Source organism: Acipenser ruthenus, chromosome 33 (assembly GCF_902713425.1).
Source record: "Acipenser ruthenus chromosome 33, fAciRut3.2 maternal haplotype, whole genome shotgun sequence".
In the NCBI taxonomy this organism is placed as follows: domain Eukaryota; kingdom Metazoa; phylum Chordata; class Actinopteri; order Acipenseriformes; family Acipenseridae; genus Acipenser; species Acipenser ruthenus.
Genome location: NC_081221.1, coordinates 7,806,223 through 7,827,138, shown reverse-complemented (window position 1 = coordinate 7,827,138; position 20,916 = coordinate 7,806,223). Strand labels below are relative to the sequence as shown.

Here is a 20,916-nt window from a genome sequence, read left to right as displayed (position 1 = left end):
ATTAATTACGTCGTGTTATTGTTCAAAACGTGGACGGCAGTTTGATACAAGGGGGGACGAGGACGGACGGCACACACATTCATACTAGTACAAAGAAGTTTTCAACAGCACATTTCTAAACCTGCTGTACAAAATGACCGAGTTCTTGAATGGGAGCTCGCAGTCGTGGCTGCGGGGTGTTTGGTGCTCGGTTTGGAATGAAGAGTACTGGCTGCCCGCTAACATCACCTGGTCAGATTTACAAAGCACAGAGGATCATGTTTATCCACAAGCTGAAGAACTCTGCATCGCAATACCTGCAGCAATCGGAATGTTCATCTCTAGGTTTTTATTCGAAACGTAAGAAATCACAATGTAAAAAACATGATTAGGTGGTGTTTTACATCGTTGTTGTTCAATGCTTGATTGTCAGGTGTTTTGTATTCATAGTAGAGAGCTTTACCAATTAAACACAGTCATATTATTATTATTATTATTATTATTATTATTATTATTATGTCTAGGCATAGGGGGTCAATTGCAACGAACTTGCGGATTTACGGAGCTGCGTACTAGGCCTTGTCCACACTACATCATAACCTATCTCGAGAACCGTACTCTAAAACGTTTTAATCCAGCTCAAAGCGTCCACACTGAAGTACCGTTTCATGTTTAGTCGGGCATAATGGATCCACACACCATAAGAATAGTTCGGTTACAGTTCCTAGCAGCGCAATGACAGTGGAAACTAATACGATAGTATCCCTCGTGCACTGCTGTATTCTAAAATAATGTGATATACGCTTAAGGCTACGATTTTGCACGGTGATCTTTGTACATTTCAAGGGCGGGTTGCAGAACCCCCACCCCCACAAGAATTCACGGAATAATGTAGTTTGAGCTACATCAGCATACACAAGAGCTTTTAAATAGTACACCAAAAAACAACAATATAAAGACTATTGCTTTTGACTGCTGTCAAGTTTTAAATGTTACTTTAGTTAAGTTGTTAGTTAAGTTGTTTCTGAGTAGCATACAGAGCACTGCCCCTTTAAAAATAAAAACAAAGAAAAAGAAAACAGAGCTGAAAGGTCAACTCACACAGGCAGCACCATTGTCTGAGAAACGGGGCATCACAAAGATCACAAAAACCAGAAACAGATAAACATCTACAGTTTGCAGGAAATAAAAAAGATGTCCAACGTCTAAAGTATTTTGTTTATCAATGTTTAGTTTTAGAGAAAGTGAGTATTTATTTTCAACAGACTACTTACACTACATGAAAAAAAATTCAATGTGAGTATTAATTAATGTTTTTGGAATATGCAAGGCCACTTTTTTGTTTCAAAAAATAAATTAACAAGCGCTGTGTGTATGTGAAGATCACAACCTGTGAAGAGATCTGTGCTAATGTTACTACGTGTTCGTAAATACTGCGAATTCTTAGCCTCCGTCCTTCGTATAATTTTTCCGTGCGATATACTAAACAGCTGTTCGTGAACAACTACCGTAATCACAGGCGCCGGAATATGGAAGTCGTGGGACACTAGGACCACGCGGAATGCAGGTTGTTACTCCCTTTGCAATCACGAATTAAGGGGCGTTCACACCGGCATTTACTGTTTGTTGCTCGGTAACCAAAAGACACTGTACCTGGAGCCGTGACGTAACAACGGACCGCCCACAGACTTTACCCTGCCGCGTTTGGTGTGAACAGTACCGCAGCGCGGCGCGCAAGCAGGCGGCATGCGCGCCGCGTCCGGTGTGAACGCCCTTTAGAAGCTATACAACTGGAAAGGCTAGCCCGTTCATCCGAGCAGCTGGGGAACCTAGCAATGGCTTGTATTAATTAGCGTTCAGATGTTTACAAAAACAGCAATACACGTACATGTATTGGACTCTAAAGGTTTATTTAAAAATGAGTATTTTTCTGTTAGCCCCTATAACGTCACTCTAGAAAGCACATCTGACAGCCGTACTGAAGCGTTATTTACAAGTATAATAACTGTAAAACTGAGTCAAACAAGTGAAGCACTGCTGTTTTATTTGTATGCACATGCATATCAATTCATTGGTTTCACATGTTTTTAAAACGTTAAAAAAAGTAAAAACTATAAACTGAATTCAGTACTGAAAACACGTTTCAATACAATTCTCAAAACAGCAGGCTGTATTCCAGAGTGCTGTTCGTCCTAGGTTTGCGCTTACATCTGTGTGGATATTTCCCCCAAAACAACAACGAAGATTGACAGTTTATGGCGTTTGAAATTAAATCTGCGATAATACAGCATCATGTCTTTCTGAACAGCTTCTGTACAAGTTTAAATTCCAAATGAAGTTAACTCGGGGTCCACCTGTAATTTAACCTGCGTTTCTTCTCAATAAATTAATTTACTATTTTAACTGTCTTATCTCTTCGTACAACGTAAAACGTTTTTAGTGAGAAAAAAAAAAATTGGTATTGTTCAAAACTGAAGATTATATAACATGCCTAGGCAAAGATCCGCATGCAGCTCCCAACAATTAGGCACAAAACCCCGGACCAGGCACAAGCAGATAAGAACTTGAACTTGAAGCATATGTGGAAGCGACTGGAAGTGTCTGCACATACTAGCATAGAAACAAAAATGATATCCCTCGTCCCACAGTATATAATGAGTAAAAGTTAAATACATTAATATTTTCTTATGGTTTTTCTTTTTACATTTGCTTTTGTAATTTCTAAATATTGTGTATATAAAATCAGTGGTCTGGTCACGAACCCAAAATAAATTGTACATTTCTTAACTTAATATATGGTAAGACTAGTGTTTCAAACATATATGAACTAAAAATAAAAAGTCTTCATGAATTTATAAAACAAACATGCACATACTGTACAATCCGCACAGTTACTGTCTTTTCCAATGAGCACGAACAGAGGCTGGATGAGTCTAACCGCACTCAGCGTGAGTTTGCTGTCTCAACGTCCAGAATGAGGCGACGGCGATATTCTTTGATACATTTTCACATGTGTGTGGTGAAATTCGCAAATAGTTTGCTGGAAAAGATTTCTGTTTGTGAAATGGACTCCTCTCGTTTGTAAACTTTCCTTTAAATTTAGTCATCGCCAATTATTTTTACCCCGGTTTTCACCCCAATTTAGCATGCCCAATTATTATCTGTATCCCCGGCTCACCGCTCGCAACCCCACCGCCGACTCAGGAAACGGAGGCTGGAACACGCGTCCTCCGAAACGTGCTCCTTCCAAGCCGTCATTTTTCGCACTGCAGATCCACAGCAATGCTACCAGACCTATAGTGCCGGAGGACAACACAGATCTGGCGGCTCCGCTGCAGAGCCACAGACGCCCTATCGGCCACAGGGGTCGCTGATGCGCGGTGAGCCGTGGATTCCCCTGCCGACCTAAGCCCTCCCTACCCGGGCAGCGCTCAGCCAATTGTGCGCCGACCCCTAGGAACTCTCGGTCACGGTCAGCTGTGACATAGCCTGGATTCGAACCTGCGATCTCCAGGCTATAGGGCACATCCTGCGAGGAGCGCCTTTACTGGATGCGCCACTCGGGAGCCCGTTTGTAAACTTTCTAATGTTCTTATTTTGAAAAGGTTTCAAAAAGTGTCGGAAGTGTGGGACGTCCGTTCCGGCTACCAAAAAAAGTGCAGGAATTTAGAGGGTGGGGGTGGGGGACGACGACTAACTCGGCCCCCCCCTCGGGAATTTCAAGACTCGGCGCCTATATCCGTAATATCACTGCAAGTTTACTAACAGCATCGGGATTTGCATCTCATTATAAATAGATTCACAACGCCGAAAGTCAAGATTTAGAACTTCCTTCTTGCGAAGATAAATGAGTGTTATAGTGAACAGGAAGAAGCAGTAGCAAATCTAATAGGATGGAGCTCTGGCTTCTGCAGACTCCGACCTCGATGCAACTAGGACACCAGCCAAAAAGAAAAGGAAAACACATTTACACAAAGATGAAATTGACCTGTTAGTTAGTGAAATGGAAAAAGCAAGAAATATTATTTAACACAGAGCCAAAAAACATTAAGAAAAGAAACATGGAAAAAAATAACTAACAAAATAAATTCACTGGGACACTGTATGCAACAGACACTTGACATAAAAAAATGGCGTGACAAAAAAGAAAGCAGCAGAAAATAAAAAACAAAGCTTGTAACGTTTAAACAGGAAGTTTCACATACAAACAGCTTGTTGAATCTACGCTAGTGAGAGGCATGCGTAAAATAACAGGCACAGACCGAAGTCGAAAATCAGGAAAAAATTATAATACATCAAGGGTAAGCGCGTAACTTCGATATTATAAGGAGATCTGGACATTTGCATATGAAAGTAGTTTGAAACGAACAGTCATAGCTAAACTACTACAGCAGGGATGAAACTAAGTTACAGGACTGAAAATGACTTTAATACGTTTAGCATCTACACTACGCAGCGTTTAATACTGTACTTGAGAACTGGACTGAAGACCACCTCATGGGGTAGTCTCGAGTCCAGTTCTAAATAAGATCGCATCAGGTAGTGCAGTTTGACAGAAGTGTGGACGCTGTATTACCACTACATTTTTTTTGTATCCTCCAATATGCCAAAATGCTTTCTGATATGTTTGCCAAAATACTCAGAACAGGCGCCCAGCGACTAAGGGAGAGCCGCACCAATCCCCAGTGATAGAGCAAGACTACCTGCTGCTCCCGCCTTCACCACCAGGGGGAGACTACCCGCTGCTCCCTCCTCCGCCGCCGGGGGGAAACTACATGCTGCTCCTGCCTCCACCAGCCGAGGGAGACCACCTGTTGCCTCTGGCTGCCAAGCCTGCAACGCCTAGAGCTGCCGAGTCTGCAATGCCTAGGGCTGCTAAGCCTGCAACACCCAGGGAGGCCAGTTCGCCATCACCCGGGGAGGCCAGATCGCCATCACCCGGGGAGGCCAGTTCACCATCGCCCAGGATGCTCATTCGCCATTGCCCGGGGAGGCTTGCTCGCCATCGCCTGGGGATGCTTGCATTACACCGCCCGGGGATACCTGCTTGTCATCACCTGGGACTTTGTTGTGTCCAGCAGCAGTAGTTGCGCTGCCGGAAATTCTGGGGCCAGAGCCCAAGAAAAAGGAACCGTCGGCTACAGAGAAGGGGGGAGAGGTGAGGAGACCACCTTCACCCGCAGTAGTTGAACTGCCGGAATATGCAGAGCCGCTGCCACTACCGGAGTGTCCCGCGCTGAGGGCAGCATTACTGCTGCCAGCACCACCATCACTGCCAGAATACACAGTGCCGCCGCCACGGCCGGAGTGTCCCTTCCCACTGCCAGAACCACCTGTGCTGGAGGAGCCAGCCTGGGCATGTGTAAGCATTTCTGCTGACAGCATTGCTATGGGCAGCATTTCCGCTGCCGGAGTGTGCCACTTCACTGTCAGCCTTTCCGCTGCCAGCGGTCCCACTGGAGGAGGACCTCGCCTCGCTATCAGCATTTCCGCATTGCTGCTGTCAGCATTTCCGCAGCCAGGATTGCCCCAGCTGGAGGTACCAGCCTTTTTTCTGTCAGTATTTCCGCTGACAGCATTGCCGCCCGTGGGCCCCTTGATTTCTCCGTTCCTGGCTCAGGACTATAGGTAAGACTGTTGGGCTTTGAGGTAGCCTTTGAGGTCATGTGTGCTGTGCACAAGGGAGTACATATGTGACGGGGTACACCCCGCCGCTATATGTATTTAGTTTCATTTTGGTGGTTTTTGGTTTTAAAATATAATTTTCTCCAGTCGTGTAACACATATGGGGCTGTGCGTTCGTGTACCTTTCTGTCCGTATGTATTAAATATTCTCACAAAGCATGAAACGCAGGAGTGCAGAAATAAAGGTGATATATTACATTATACCTAAAAGCCCCGGGAGCAGTCACATTGACAGCCACACATAACAGTTGTATTTTCATTATACAGAACGGTATTCTACTTTATTATTTTTATTTACCAGTCCGCAATGTGTTTAGCTGTAATTCGATTAGTCTCTACTCTCTGCCTGAGTGAATGACTGACAGTCTATTGTTTTTCAATCAGCCTTTTGAAAGGCTGGGGCCTGCTTCCAGCTGTACTGCTTTGGTCAGTCAATTAGCATCGGGACTAGTGAAAATAAATACCAGAGACTCTGGAGTTTTACAACGCAACAAAATATGGAGTTGGTGTTTTAGATCAGATGGCACAGAAGTGTTTTACAATGTATTGGACCTAGCAGCCATCAACGCCTGGGTTCTTTACAAATAATGCACAGAGAAGAATTTACCAATGAGAGAATATATTTTACAGTTAGCACAGCAACTACTCAAGAAGCATTTGGAACAGAGAGAAACTGCCAAGCGTGCACCCATAGCTGAAGCTGGCAACCCCGCTGAGAGCCGCAAGAGACGCCAATGCCAGGTTGGCAAGTGCAATAAAAATAAAACTTCGGACAGCTGTGCCCTGTGCAGAAATGCGGCGTGGAGAAGCACATTATCTGTATTGATTGTGAACAGCCTTAGACTAAAGGTAAAGGAATACCATTTTGTTGAAAAAAAGAAAAATAAATTAGACTTTTTTTTATAACTTCTTGTGCTGTGTGCTTCTGTAAAATGTTTTCTTCTAAGTTTATTTATCTACATTGTTCAATTGCTTTTGCGCATCTGATAATAAACCGATTGATGTTGAAAAGTATTCACCCCCTCGAGTCAATATTTGGTAGAGTCAATTATTTTCTGTTTTATATTTGTAATTAATTTAGAACAATTTGTAGATTTTATTTTTCACTGACATTATGGACTTTTTTGTGTTGATCAGTGGCAAAAACTCCTAATTAAATCCATTTTGATTCCATGTTATAACACAATAAAATGTGGAAAAGTCCAAGGGGGGCGAATACTTTTGAGAGCCACTGTATTTGGTCAGATTTGTTTGTGGGTTGTAGTAGTATATAGAGGGAGTCAGAGAGAAAAAAAAGACACCAAAGTTTGGTGCTTCTTTCATTTGTTTGGTGTGCAAGGTAATCAAACATGCAATCTTCAGGTGTGAAAAAGTTATTGCCCCCCCTAGTTAACGCAACCCAATTAAAGGGATAATTAGGGTCAGAGTACTTTGGTTAACAACCAGGCCTAATTTGGGCCAGCCCTGCCCAATATAAATCTGACTAACTTTGGCCCTTGCCATCAGAGTGAAGATGTCAGCACACAGGTTCTAGAGGCACATCATGCCACGAACAAAAAAAATTCCTGAAGAACTCCGGAAAAAAGTTGTTGACGCCTATCAGTCTCAAAAGGGTTACAAAGCCATTTCTAAGGCTCTGGGGCTCCACCGAACCACAGTCAGAGTCATATTGTCCAAATGGAGAAAGTTTGGGACAGTAGTGAATCTTCCCAGGAGTGGCCGTCCTGCCAAAATCTCTCCAAGAGCAAGGCATAAAATCGTCCAGGAAGTCACAAAGAACCCTAGAACAACATCCAGGGATCTGCAGGCCTCTCTCGTCTCGGCTAAGGTCAGTGTTCATGACTCCACCATCAGAAAGACACTGGGCAAAAATGGAATTCATGGCAGAGTAGCAAGGCGAAAACCATTACTCACTAAGAAGAACATGAATGCCCGTCTCAAGTTTGCCAAAAAGCACCTGGATGGTCCTCAAGAGTTCTGGAACAATGTTCTATGGACAGATGAGTCAAAAGTGGAACTTTTTGGCCGACATGGGCCCTGTTATGTCTGGCGAAAACCAAACACTGCATTCCACAATAAGAACCTCATACCAACGGTCAAGCATGGTGGTGGTAGTGTCATGGTTTGGGCATCAGGACCTGGACGCCTTGCCATCATTGAAGGAACCATGAATTCTGCTCTGTATCAGAGAATTCTACAGGAGAATGTCAGGCCATCCATCTGTGAGCTGAAGCTGAAGCGCAGCTGGGTCATGCAGCAAGACAATGATCCGAAACACACAAGCAAGTCTACATCAGAATGGTTGAAGAATAAGAAATTTAAAGTTTTGGAATGGCCTAGTCAAAGTCCAGACCTAAACCCCATAGAGATGTTGTGGCAGGACCTGAAACAAGCAGCCCATGCTCGAAAATCCACAAATGTCACTGAGTTGAAGCAGTTCTGCATGGAGGAGGGCCAAAATTCCTCCACGGCGCTGTGAGAGACTAATCAATAATTACAGGAAGCGTTTGGTTGCAGTTATTGCTGCTAAAGGTGACGTAACCAGTTATTGAGTCTAAGGGGGTGATTACTTTTTCACACAGGGGTATTGGGTGTTGCATAGCTTTCTTTAATAAGTAAATGAAATATGTATCAGATTGTTGTGTTATTTGTTCACGCAGGGTCCCTTTTATCTAATATTAGGTTTTGGTTGAAGATCTGATAACATTCAGAACATTCAGTGTCAAAAATATAGAAAAATGCAGAAAATCAGACAGGGGGCAAATACTTTTTCACGGCACTGTATGTATATACTGTGTATATATATATATATATATATATATATATGTATATATATGCTTCGGTTTTTCAGATGTTTATGTAACTGTAATAGGGCGAGGAGCCCTGCGCATTGATTTGTTTATTTATTTTTAGAACGGGGTCTCCCCCTCCGCCCCTGTGCAGATTTATTGTTTTGTGTTTGTTTATATTATGATTGATTTATGACGCCGTAGCGTGGTTTTGTTATTGTATTTGTTTAGTAGCGTCCACAGTAATTGGAAAAGCTTGTGCAGAAGTAGAAGGTGGCCATCTCCCGAATTAAGTGATTAATTTGTTGCTAAATCGGGAGATGGTCACCTGCATAAAAGCCTGCAGCTCGCTGCACTCAGGGTGGGTGTTTGAGGAGCGAGAGCGGAGAGAGCGAGGAGAGAGAGAGAAAACAAAACTTTAAAATACAGGAACAGTGACATCAGTTGCCCAGCCTGACCTGTGTTGTTTCTATTATTTTGTGTTTGAGATTTGTTTTATTTAAAATATTTATTTTGCTCTGCGAGCACAGTTTTTTCTGTTTAAACTTTTTATTTATTTTTGTATTTAAATAAAACGGCGAGCCGCATCATTTATGTGGATCTGCAGTACTGGTGTCAGTTTGTGTTAGTTCCTGCTTCTGACCTGACGTCACCGCCCAGCCATCCTGCCACAATAACATACTTAATAAAAAAAACAAAAAAACAATTACATGCCACTGTTTCTCCATTCGTTATACTATTTACAGTGTTTTGAATATAGCCGTCAGAAAGACCGCTGCAGGGCTTCTAGGTATGAGTATATCTAGAAAACAATTGCTATAAGGCTGGGGCAATGCCTAATTTTTCACTGTCGATATATCGTTCTCCAAAAAAACTGATGCATCGATTCATCGACATTATGAAAGGGTAAAAAAAATGCAGTAATACATGTGGAGCTGTGGATTACTGTGTTACATTTCTAGTTACGCTTTAAAAACTATTATGCATATAAATTGATTACATCAGTTTATGCATATAGTAATTAAAAAATATATTTTATATATTATGTCTGCGCGGTATCGCAAACATAGTTAAGGTTTGAACGAAGGTTCTGTTTAAAGTCGATTTTACAACCAGCTCAAAAGGGGGGTAAATCGCCATTGATATGCATGAACATTGGTGTGTGTGGTCGGATTGACAGGCTCAACAAACCCTGTGAACGGGGTAGCATTTGGTGAAATACTTTTTGAGTTACAGTGTGGCGATAAAAACAGCTGTTTAAAAAAAAAAAATTAAAAAAAATTAAGACGCTTTTGTATACACCTGTATCTCTAGTACTGCATTAAGGAAACACACTTGGCATACACATAGTCCTGGGAGTGTAGATGTGCAACGGGGTATTTATATTTTTGGGGGGGTCCTGGTTTTACCGAAATTGAACCAAAAAAGATAATGGTCTGACGTCACTTCTGTCTGACGTCAGTGCTTGGCAGCATTGCTTTCTACCGTTCCATTTCACTGAATAGGGAGACATTGAATAGCCTATAGTTCAGCACACACGGGTCAGATCTGTGTTTCTGTCAGGATAAAACTGGTAATCGGTGATAATAATTATTGTTTGTGCCTTCAGTACTGGGGAAACTAATAATAATTTGTTCATTTAGGAAATACGTTTTTCTCCCCCCCCCCCCCCCCCCCCTCACTTTATGATACGGTCGGGAGTTCATCGAAACTGTCAGTGTTCCATTCCACACACACACACACACAACGTCAGCGGTCAGAGAAACGAACAAGTGAAACAGAGAATGCAGTGGCACGTCACAGTATTACCCTGTTAGCTGGGTTGTATTGTTGCTCACCAGCGAAAAAAAAAAAAACAACTTTCATAACTAAAGGGGGAAACCAAGAGGTGCCGTGGCTCAGCCCTGGAGAGCCCTGACACAAATTAAGCACTAGTTACATAATAAAATGTAAGCCTCGGATAAAGGCGTCTACCAAATTGATCAAAAATAATAAAGACTACAATGTATTTGTTATGACACCACCTATTTTAAACTCCAATTGCTTTTTGTTTATTGAAGATCGTTGTTATTGAGTTTGTGATTGTTTGATTCTGTCAAAGTTGTAATTTGCTTTGTTAAGCTAATGATCTGACTGACAGCTTTACATGGCCTGGCTTCAACAAAACTCTTGTTTGTCGAGGAACACATCGATTCACATAAGAACATAAGAACATAAGAAAGTTTACAAACGAGAGGAGGCCATTCAGCCCATCTTGCTCGTTTGGTTGTTAGTAGCTTATTGAGCCCAGAATCTCATCAAGCAGCTTCTTGAAGGATCCCAGGGTGTCAGCTTCAACAACATTACTGGGGAGTTGGTTCCAGACCCTCACAGTTCTCTGTGTAAAAAAGTGCCTCCTATTTTCTGTTCTGAATGCCTCTTTATCTACTCTCCATTTCTGACCCCTGGTCCTTGTTTCTTTTTTCAGGTCAAAGAAGTCCCCTGGGTCAACATTGTCAATACCTTTCAGAATTTTGAATGCTTGAATGAGATTACCGCGTAGTCTTCTTTGTTCAAGACTGAATAGATTCAATTATTTTAGCCTGTCTGCATACGATATGCCTTTTAAACCTGGGATAATTCTGGTCGCTCTTCTTTGCACTCTTTCTATAGCAGCAATATCCTTTTTGTAACGAGGTGACCAGAACTGAACTCAGTATTCTAGATGAGGTCTTACGAATGCATTGTAAAGTTTTAACATTACTTCCCTTGATTTAAATTCAACACTTCTCACAATATATCTGAGCATCTTGTTGGCCTTTTTTATAGCTTCCCCACATTGTCTAGATGAAGACATTTCGGAGTCAACATAAACTCCTAGGTCTTTTTCATAGATTCCTTCTTCAATTTCAGTATCTCCTATGTGATATTTATAATGCACATTTTTATTGCCTGTGTGCAGTACCTTACACTTTTCTCTATTAAATGTCATTTGCCATGTGTCTGCCCAGTTCTGAATGCTGTCTAGATCATTTTGAATGACCTTTGCTGCTGCAACAGTGTTTGCCACTCCTCCTATTTTTGTGTCGTCTGTAAATTTAACAAGTTTGCTTACTATACCAGAATCTAAATCATTAGATTAGGAATAGCAGAGAACCTAATACTGATCCCTGTGGTACACCACTGGTTACCTCGCTCCATTTTGAGGTATCTCCTTTAATCAGTACTTTCTGTTTGAGAATTAAATCTTTTATGTGGGACTTTCTCAAAAACTTTCTGGAAATCTAAATAAACCATGTTGTATGCTTTGCAATTATCCATTGCCGATGTTGCATCCTCAAAAAAATCAAGCAGGTTAGTTAGACACGATCTCCCTTTCCTAAAACGATGTTGGCTGTCTTCCAGGATACTCTTACCATATAGGTCATTTTCCATTTTGGATCTTATTATAGTTTTCATACATGACAACACATGCCAGATATTTAAAGGAAGTAAGATTTATGTAATTATTTAATTAGCTATATAACCCGTTTTAATAGTAATACAATGTTTGTTTGTTTTTCCACAGGTATGTTTGCAAACCCTGTGCATCTTGGTTTGAACTAGATGACTGCAAAAACAGGGCTCCCTCAAATGTGATACTAGAAAAAGTTTACATGGACTTCACAAAGGTAGATCCTTTTTTTAAATAGTCTGTACATGAAAAGAAATGTTATTTTTGTGTGTAGATAGTTACATGAGCTGATTCGAAAAATTTATGGAGGGCGACATATTTTGAGTGCAAAAGCAAAGGCAGATGAATAAAAAGTTGTAATTGTCTAAAATTAGCCAGAAACAACTTACAGTCCAATGTCCAATAACTTGATTACTGGAGGGTGTAAGCAGTCTGGTTAGCTGATATTCTGGATAATTAACCAGCACCCTGACAGTAGCAAGGACGCATTGCAAGACTTAAAATTAATGCAAGTTCTTAGCTCTGCCTGCTTTAAAAACATAATGCTGCCAGTTAATCAGTTTTGTAACCTGCAAAACAAAAATTAACACCAAACGGGCTCCCGAGTGGCGCATCCGGTAAATCTGCGTGGAGTGCAGGATGCGCCCTATAGCCTGGAGATTCAGGTTCGAGTCCAGGCTATTCCACTGCCGACTGTGGACGGGAGTTCCCAGGGGGCGCCGCACAATTGGCCAAGCGCAGTCAGGGTGGGGAGGGCTTAGGTTGGCCAGGGTATCCTCGGCTCACTGCGCACCAGCAACCCATGTAGATTGGCCCGGCGCCTGCGGGCCTGCCTGTAAGTTGCCCGGAGCTGCGTGGTCCTCTGATGCTGTAGCCCTGAGGTGGCTGCATGGCGAGCCTGCAGAATGAAAAGAAATGGACGGCTGATGGCACATGTTTCGGAGGACGCGTGTGTCCATCTTCATCTCTCCCAAGTCAGTGTGGGGGTGGCAGTGGTGGGCTGGGTTGAAATAAAAAAAATATTGGGCTTTCCATATTGGGGAGAGAATGAGAAAAAATAATTGGCAATTCCAAATTTAACACCAAACACATGTTAAAAAAAATACAGTTGGTTGTCTGGTTAATTGACAGTCCGATTCTGAATACTTGACTGTTACAGCAAGGAATCGATGCATTTGGCTGCCAATCCCTTATCCCCAGGTTTTACTAGTTAAATATTTTATTAAAGTGGTTGCTCTGCACATTTACTGTAGGGCCAGAAGTGTTTAGACCGTCTCAGAATTGTGCCAGAATAATTGGCCCAATGGACTTTTTGAATGGGGTCTTTAAAGAGATTGTAGCTAACAAAATAATTTCATGAATCTTAACTGTCCTGCACTTTCATCCACTATATCAAATGTGCAGTTTTGAAAGAAACACGTCATAGCAAAGATGTATTATCATTTTAAAACATGACATCTGGTACAGTCGGCAGCGCTTTATCGGGACGCCTCGGGAGAAATAAATATATCCCGAATAAGCAGCTGTCCCAATTAAACAAGAGGCAGTTGAGACGACCCGAGTCACACTTTTTATTTATGAATGAAAAGATAAAGAATGGAAACGCATCACATTATGATTAAATGTTAAATACATCATTTAAAATGCAAGTCCATTATTTTTTTTATTCCTAAACAAAATTAATCTGTTTTTTTATTTCTACATTAAATGAAAAATAATGAAATCCCATCTTATCACAATGCGAGGCACCTCTGATGTTGATACACCAACTTTCTTTGCCACAGCAGCCTGAGACTCCAGCAAGTCACAGCGTAATCCCGTTCTCACTGCTCTGTGCTACGCGAACCTGCCTCTGAAGCCTCTGAAAAGCGATCTCCGTTCATGATTTGAAAATACTGTATCCCAATTAAACTAAGTCACTTCCCAATTAAATGACATAAATAGCATTGGGAAGAACCGTCTCCCAGAGTTGTATCCCATTTAAGCAGAAATCTCGAGTTTCAAGATCCCCGATTACGTGGCGCCGACTGCACTACACTAGGTTGAAGGAAGTTCTCAGTTTGCCTGCCTTGTTTTTAGGAAGTCCTGTTACTGCTTTACTTCCTTGGTCATTTCACCCCAGCACTGTTACTGGCTGAAAGCATGCAAGATTGTTGGTGATTGGTTACTGACAGGAAAGGAAGCCTTGAAGGGGTGGGGACATAAGAACATAAAAACGTTTACGAGAGGAGGCCATTCAGCCCATCTTGCTCGTTTGGTTGTTAGTAGCTTATTGATCCCAGAATCTCATCAAGCAGAGTAGAAGTGACCTAGGAAGTGCAAGAAGTTTAAAAGCATTGCTTGCAAGCAGAGATTTCTTTAACCTAGTGAATTACAGTAGAACCCCAGAGTTATGAATACCAAACTTATGAACTGACAAGTCTACCGAACCCCCACGTTCAACTGGAAGTATGCAATCACATAGGCAACCAGATAGGCGCCAAAAGGTGGCTGAATGATTGAGCAAGCTGCACAAATGCATTTTGTTTAAAACAATCACAATGTTAACCTAGGTTTTCCTTTAAATCTGTGTTTTTGCTACAGTTATGATTTCAATGGTAATTTAAATGTAGCCTTTTTCCATTTATAGTACTGTTTTAAAGACTTTAGACCCATATCAATATGAGTATTGCATTACTGTGCTGTATCCTTGTATAATTTACCATATTGGGGGTGTAGATAGCAGGTGTGCACATTCATTAAAACCATTGAAAACCAATTTTGGCAGTTACAGACATTTCAGACTTACCAACAACCTCAATTTCCAAGGGGTTCCTAGCTCAGAGGTTCTACTGTACCACAGTATGTGTAAAATGAAAACATCTGCTTGTTTAAACATGTGTTTCTTTTGAAACTGCACATTTGAGAGTGTTATAGGGAGTAGATGTGCATAGCGGAAAACATTTATGGAACTATTTTGTGAGCTCCAATTACTTTATGGATAGGGCTTCTGATTTTCGGTTTTAACCGATAAAACACGATAAAACACCCCCGATACAAAATAAATGAAATTGGTGGATAGCCAATAAACACCGGAAAACACTGGAAAAACTATGGAAATGGTTAATCTATTCACGATGACTTTACCCTTTTCCCATTAAAAAATAAAACCTACTACAAAAATAATAATAAATACATTTCCCAATGCTGCTGGGCAATGTCCCGCCTTCCTGACTTGCATCTATCATTGATTCGTTCTCAATACTTTAAACCCGCCCCAACTACTGAATGACAGCACATTCCTACAGTTCTATTGGAGACTCCGCTTGCAAGATCTGAAACGAGATTACAATCAGGATGGAGGCTTGTTAGCAGGATTTCAAGCTGTATTACAGTTAAGATATGGAGGATTTAAAACAGAATTGTGGCGAAATGTACAAAAATGCCTCCACACAAAACCCCAGAAGAATGTGCCCGTGACCATAGGGATTTCATCGTGGAAGACAGCAAAGGAAAGAAGGTACAACTTAAGTGTACAAGTACTGTCGAGTTACTACTATACATATTTTGACAGAAAAAAAAACGCTCAAGCATTTTGTAAAGTAACCAAAAACACTAATTTCATACAGTATATCAAAAAATAAGCTAAAAATAAGCACCGAAAAATACAATTAATAAGACCTGAAAAACAGAAGCCCTATTTGTGGATTTCCCCACTGACCACTACAAGCATGGGACCAAAAACATAAACTGTATTTATTTCTATTACAAACTATCACATGCTAACTTTAAACTCTAACCAAATTGTATTGTATGTTCCAAAAATGCTACAAATCAACACCGATTGATTGATTCTTGTATAAACAATACTTCAACCTGAATCCCTCTTAGGAGGTGATTGAGCAGTTTAGGCTCCATATCCATACTGTTACTAGTCTTTCTGTTTGAGACCCAGTGATAATTCTCCCAAACTGTAAGTTCTGCCTACTAAAGGATAATCAAACAAATTTCACTTTGGACTTAAACAGGACTGGAACCCATGCTTTCAGAACCCCTGGCTTGAATCCTCTGTTCTCCCCTCTCTATGACAGAATCCCACAAATAAGCACCTAATGTCTTTGACAAGGCAGCTGCAATGGAGCAAAAGGAGAATAGATGAATGGTTCGCCCTTAGAAGGCAACAGGATAAACCCAGCACGGCAAAGAAGTTTTCTGAGAGCATGTAAGTGTAGGCTTAACCAGACTGTCATTAAAGAGTAACTTGGTTCTGACTTATGTGAAATATCACAGTCATCTGACTAATGTACAGGTGGTCCTTTATACCATAGAACTGGTTATAAAGTGGTATGAGGTCATGGGTGTCATTTGTCCCATAAAGCCATTACTCTGGCATTTACCTATTGCTCCCAATTATAGGTTTTTAAAGCATTGTTCACGGGGCGTGAGCTGGGGGGTGTAAGGATAGGAGAGAAAGTGGTCACTGACTGAGGGCGACGATGCCGACACATTTCAGGGGCGAAGGACCCAGCAACCGAAGACAGGATAGAAAAGTGGTCACTGACTGAGGGCAACAATGCCAACACATCTCGGGCGAAGGACCCAGCAACCGAAACACATACGAGGGTTATGACTCAGGGAACCACCCCTCGGGAGGAAGTCAGTCCCGGTAGACCGGGACACGAAAGGAGATGAGAGCGAGAGAGAGAGGTACCCAGCATCTGAGACTTCTGTAATGGGGCGCTGTCACAAAGACGGTCGGAGTGGGTGGCGTCAGACCAGAAGCAGGAAATAAACAGACAGAGACTTGTGGTTTGGTGGAGCTGAGCGAATGCTTTCACTCAGCATTTAATAAACAGCACAGAAAATAAAAGGTTTGAAACAAAAACACAGGACACGGCACTTGCGCCAAAATAAATAGACAAACAAAACGGACTAGACAGTGCACAGACAGACGAACAAAACACGGTGAGCAGATTTAACTATTCTTACTTTCACAAATACCTCCGTCTCCAATCCCATTCTCCACTCACCGAACACCCAACCCCGAGTGAATGCTACGTGTCTCTATATATACTGTTGTGCTGGGATTCAATTACTAATTAATTATTCACTTGAATCCCAGCACGTGAATTCATTACGTGCAACCCCGTGCTCACCTATTACATTTAACCAGCACGTGAAGTGATTTGTGCCCTCCTCGTGCCTAAATATAAATCTACACTTTTTAAATACACGTGAAACACAGACCCGTTTATATCCCGTGTACCAATCTATACACCAACATTAACACACGCACCATACAACACAAAACACACAAATGCACACAGGGGCGGGGCGCATTGCCACAGGCGCCCGTTAAACCTCTGATTGGCCGAGACTTCACGCTGCCTGGGACCTGAAATAAGGACAAAGCATAGAAGTTAGTATGACACTCGAGCACGAGTGGCCATGTCCCGAAAGAAAGGCAGAATAGAACAGAGCCTCGAGTGAGGTAAGATAAGCACAGGAGCTGCGACAGGACAGAGTGTGGCCGGGGGTCCGCTCTGACTCACATGGTGAGAACCCCCCTGAAGGTAAGGGAGGTGGATGCCTAGCCCTGAGGTCGGGGAAGTGAGATTCACTTGCCCCCCAAAGGATGGACCCCCGGCACCTCACGAAATCTCCCACACCGTGAGACAAACAAAAGACAGCACATGCCAGCACAAAAGACAAGAAGGACAAACGGGACAAACAGAGGGATGGTTAGTGATTTTGTTAGTAGGATGTGACTGTGTATACCTGCCGCTCAGTGGAGAGGAAAAAACCCCCTGAGGCTGATTAGGGGAAAACCTCTGGTGACCCGGCAGACAGGAAGACCCTACTCCGGGCATACTAGCAATTTTAAAATGAGCAGCAATTATATGAGAGGAGGATGAATGAATGTAATAATCCACCGCAGAAGAGGACCAGCTCCCCACATTCATGATCTGGCTGTGATTGATGTTGGCCCCCGTGGCAGAGGGAGCTGTGCCTATACAGAATGATGGGGGGGGGGTAGAGTCGAGGAGGGAGGCCTGCTCTGGAGGCGAGGATGGAGAGGTGGGTTGAGAACCAGTGACGAGCGATGATAGGAGCGAGAGGAATCGATGAACAGAGGGTCCGAGGGGTGGGGTGGGGGGGAAGGGTTTCTTGCTGGGGAGATACATTGATGTTGAAAAGAAGGGGAGATAGGGGACTCTAATTGACAGCTGAATGAACATACCATGCTGAAATTGATCCATCTTTGAGGTACACAGCCGAATAACGAAGTAAGCATCTGAAACAGAAGAAAGGTCACAGAAACGAATACCCACCACGGGGAAACTAGAAGCAGAAGAAACTGTGAACTCTGAGCTTCTGAGAAGACCGAAGAAGGCTGAAATGCAGATCATCTCCATAGGTAGATCCTTGTAGGGGGAGAATTGGCCTTTCCAAAGAGTAAAATGAGCAAATGGAGAATGTCCATTGATATAGACAGGGGAGAAGGTGAGGCAGAGGGAAAGCTCTTAAGAATCCCACGGAAGGTCAGGTGAACTGCTGGTATGGAGAGAATGGAGGAGAATCCCTAGCATGGATGATGAAAGCCAGGATCCGGTTTTGATTGAAGGAATAGGATGAATCCGATTCTGGGCACAGAAGGTTGAAAACACTGACCAAGTTGTAGAATATGAAGCTCTCGAAGGCGAGGGCTGCAGACATGAAATGCTGAGCAGATTGAAGGAGGTTACTGAGAGTAGGATTCAGTCAAATAGCAGCTGGTGAAGCTGGGGAGTCTGGAGGGGGGTTGGGGAAGCAGACGGTAGAGTGTGGTGGTCTGCTGTAGAGAGTAGATGGTAGATGATGTGACGGTAGATGTGACGGTAGATTCTGAGCATCTCAGAAAGCCAATAAGTAGAGCTGAAATTGAAGAATGTCAGTTGATATGGGTAGACAAAAGGTTGAGGCAGGAGGGAAACTCCCGAGAATCCTTCAGAGTGACAACAAACTGCAGGAATGGATAGAAAAGCTGAAGTGTCCGAGTTTCTCAGCGATAGCAAACCGGCTTAAAATATATATAGAACTTGTGGTATTATACTGCCATCTAGAGGTTATGATTGGAATTAAACCATTGGCTTGAGTGAAGCAGGGTAGAATATATGAGGTTATTGTGATTAAAATCCTTGTCTATGTAGAACAACATTTGTGTATTCCTTTAGATTTGAATAATAAATATTCAGTACATGTTTTAAGACAGTTAGTCATGTATATGAATAAGTTAACCTAGTATTTAGATGTCATAATTCAGCGAGTTGAACTCGTCCCCACCAGTTGTAAAAAGGCAGTAACAGGAAGCCAGAAGATTGCAGTACTGTGGTACAGAACACGCAGTGCCTGATGAAGCTGCCTGGTCACCATAGCAACTTACCACTCCCCGCAGTCACTCAATGAGGGCATTGCCGTGGTAACCATGGTCTGTGAGGCGCCGGTGGAAAAGTTGCAGTACAGCAGTGTCATAAGAACATAAGAACATAAGAACATAAGAACATAAAAAGAACATAAGAAAGTTTACAAACGAGAGGAGGCCCCATTCAGCCCATCTTGCTCGTTTGGTTGTTAGTAGCTTATTGATCCCAGAATCTCATCAAGCAGCTTCTTGAAGGATCCCAGGGTGTCACCTTCAACAACATTACTGGGGAGTTGGTTCCATACCCTCACAATTCTCTGTGTAGGTTTGTGGCGGAGTGTCCCGCCCCTATTTATTATTATTTGTATTTGTTTGTGGCGCGGATAAAAGCGCAGCGTCTTTTGTTATTGTTTTTTATATTTATATTTAAAAACCCAGTGAGGATGCGTGACTGATCAGCTACTGATTATTTAACTAGCTGACAGTCACGCATCCTTACCAAACGCGTGCAGACTGTGGCTGAGGGGTAATAATTAATTAACAGCTAGTTAACCCCTCAGGCAGAGTAGAAGAACCTGCAGCTGTCCGTGCTGCAGGGGTGGGTGTACAGAGAGGAGGTACGGGGAGATAGAGAGGAGACAGAAAATAACAATTGCTAAAACGTGCTGGATTAGCCAGCACAACACTTACTTGTTTGTCTGTTTATTCGTTTGGCCCTCGTGCCCTTTGGTTTCTGTTTTGTTGTTTTGTTTAAATCTTTTGTTTATTAAAATCAGCTGAACGCCGTTGCGTTCAGTTTCACCCGCCCATCCATTGTTTTGGTTCAGTTACTTCCTGGTCCGTGACGTCACCACACCTCACCACTGCGAGCCATCCTGCCACATATGGTGTCCTGCGTGGGACAAACAACGCCTCCAGGAGCCGGACCAGGAAAGAAAAGGTTGTTTTTTTTGTTCGTTTTTTTTTCTTCGAATAAGTGTTTTTGTGTTTGGAGAAAAAAATAATAAAAAAATTGATAAAGTGGATGCCTACATGAAGAGGTGGCAGGAGCATCAGAGGGAGTTGAAGGAAGGAGGGGCTACGTGGTGCCTCGCCTGCCTGGAGTATGGGCACCTCCCTGAGGTGTGCCCATATGAAGACCCCCTCTTTGTGCAGGCCTTTGATCAAGGTGAGGTGGAGACAGCGGAGGAAGGGGGGAGCCCGTGCATCCAGCGCCCGGAGGGGGGGAGGCCGTGCATCCAGCGCCCGGAGGGGAGGAGCCCGTGCATCCAGCGCCCGGAGGGGGGGAGCCCGTGCATCCAGTGCCCAGAGGGGGGGAGCCCGTGCATCCAGCGCCTGGAAGGGGGGAGCCCGTGCATCCCGTGCCCATGAAGGTAGAGCCCGAGCGTCAAGAGCCCAAGAGAGGGAAGCTCAAGAGTGGACGATGGGATGGCTACCTTCGCCTGGTCGAGGCCTCAAGTTGGTGCCCTTCCTGCGGGAAGGGGGGTCACTCCGTCGTCAACTGCCCCTGCCCTGGAGAGGAGGAGGAGGGACGACCGAAGGGCAGCTGGGAAGCATACCTCAGCGCACTTGAGGCCATAAACTGGTGCACTGCCTGTGGGGAATGGGGCCACTTTGTGGTCAACTGCCCCATTCTCCAGGAAGAGGAG

At 43.1% G+C, this 20,916-nt stretch overlaps 1 protein-coding gene across 1 annotated transcript in view; it reads left to right on the top strand.

Moving 5' to 3' along the window:
• Window positions 1–205: 205 nt before the first annotated feature.
• The window catches only part of LOC117433315 (ceramide synthase 6-like), a 62,785-nt gene continuing 42,074 nt past the window's right edge, over window positions 206–20,916 (top strand). The window contains exons 1-3 of the mRNA XM_059006767.1: window positions 206–339; window positions 12,001–12,103; window positions 15,957–16,087. Of these exons, the coding sequence (XP_058862750.1) occupies window positions 311–339; window positions 12,001–12,103; window positions 15,957–16,087 (263 nt within the window). The 5' untranslated portion in view covers window positions 206–310. The remainder of the gene's footprint in view (window positions 340–12,000; window positions 12,104–15,956; window positions 16,088–20,916) is intronic.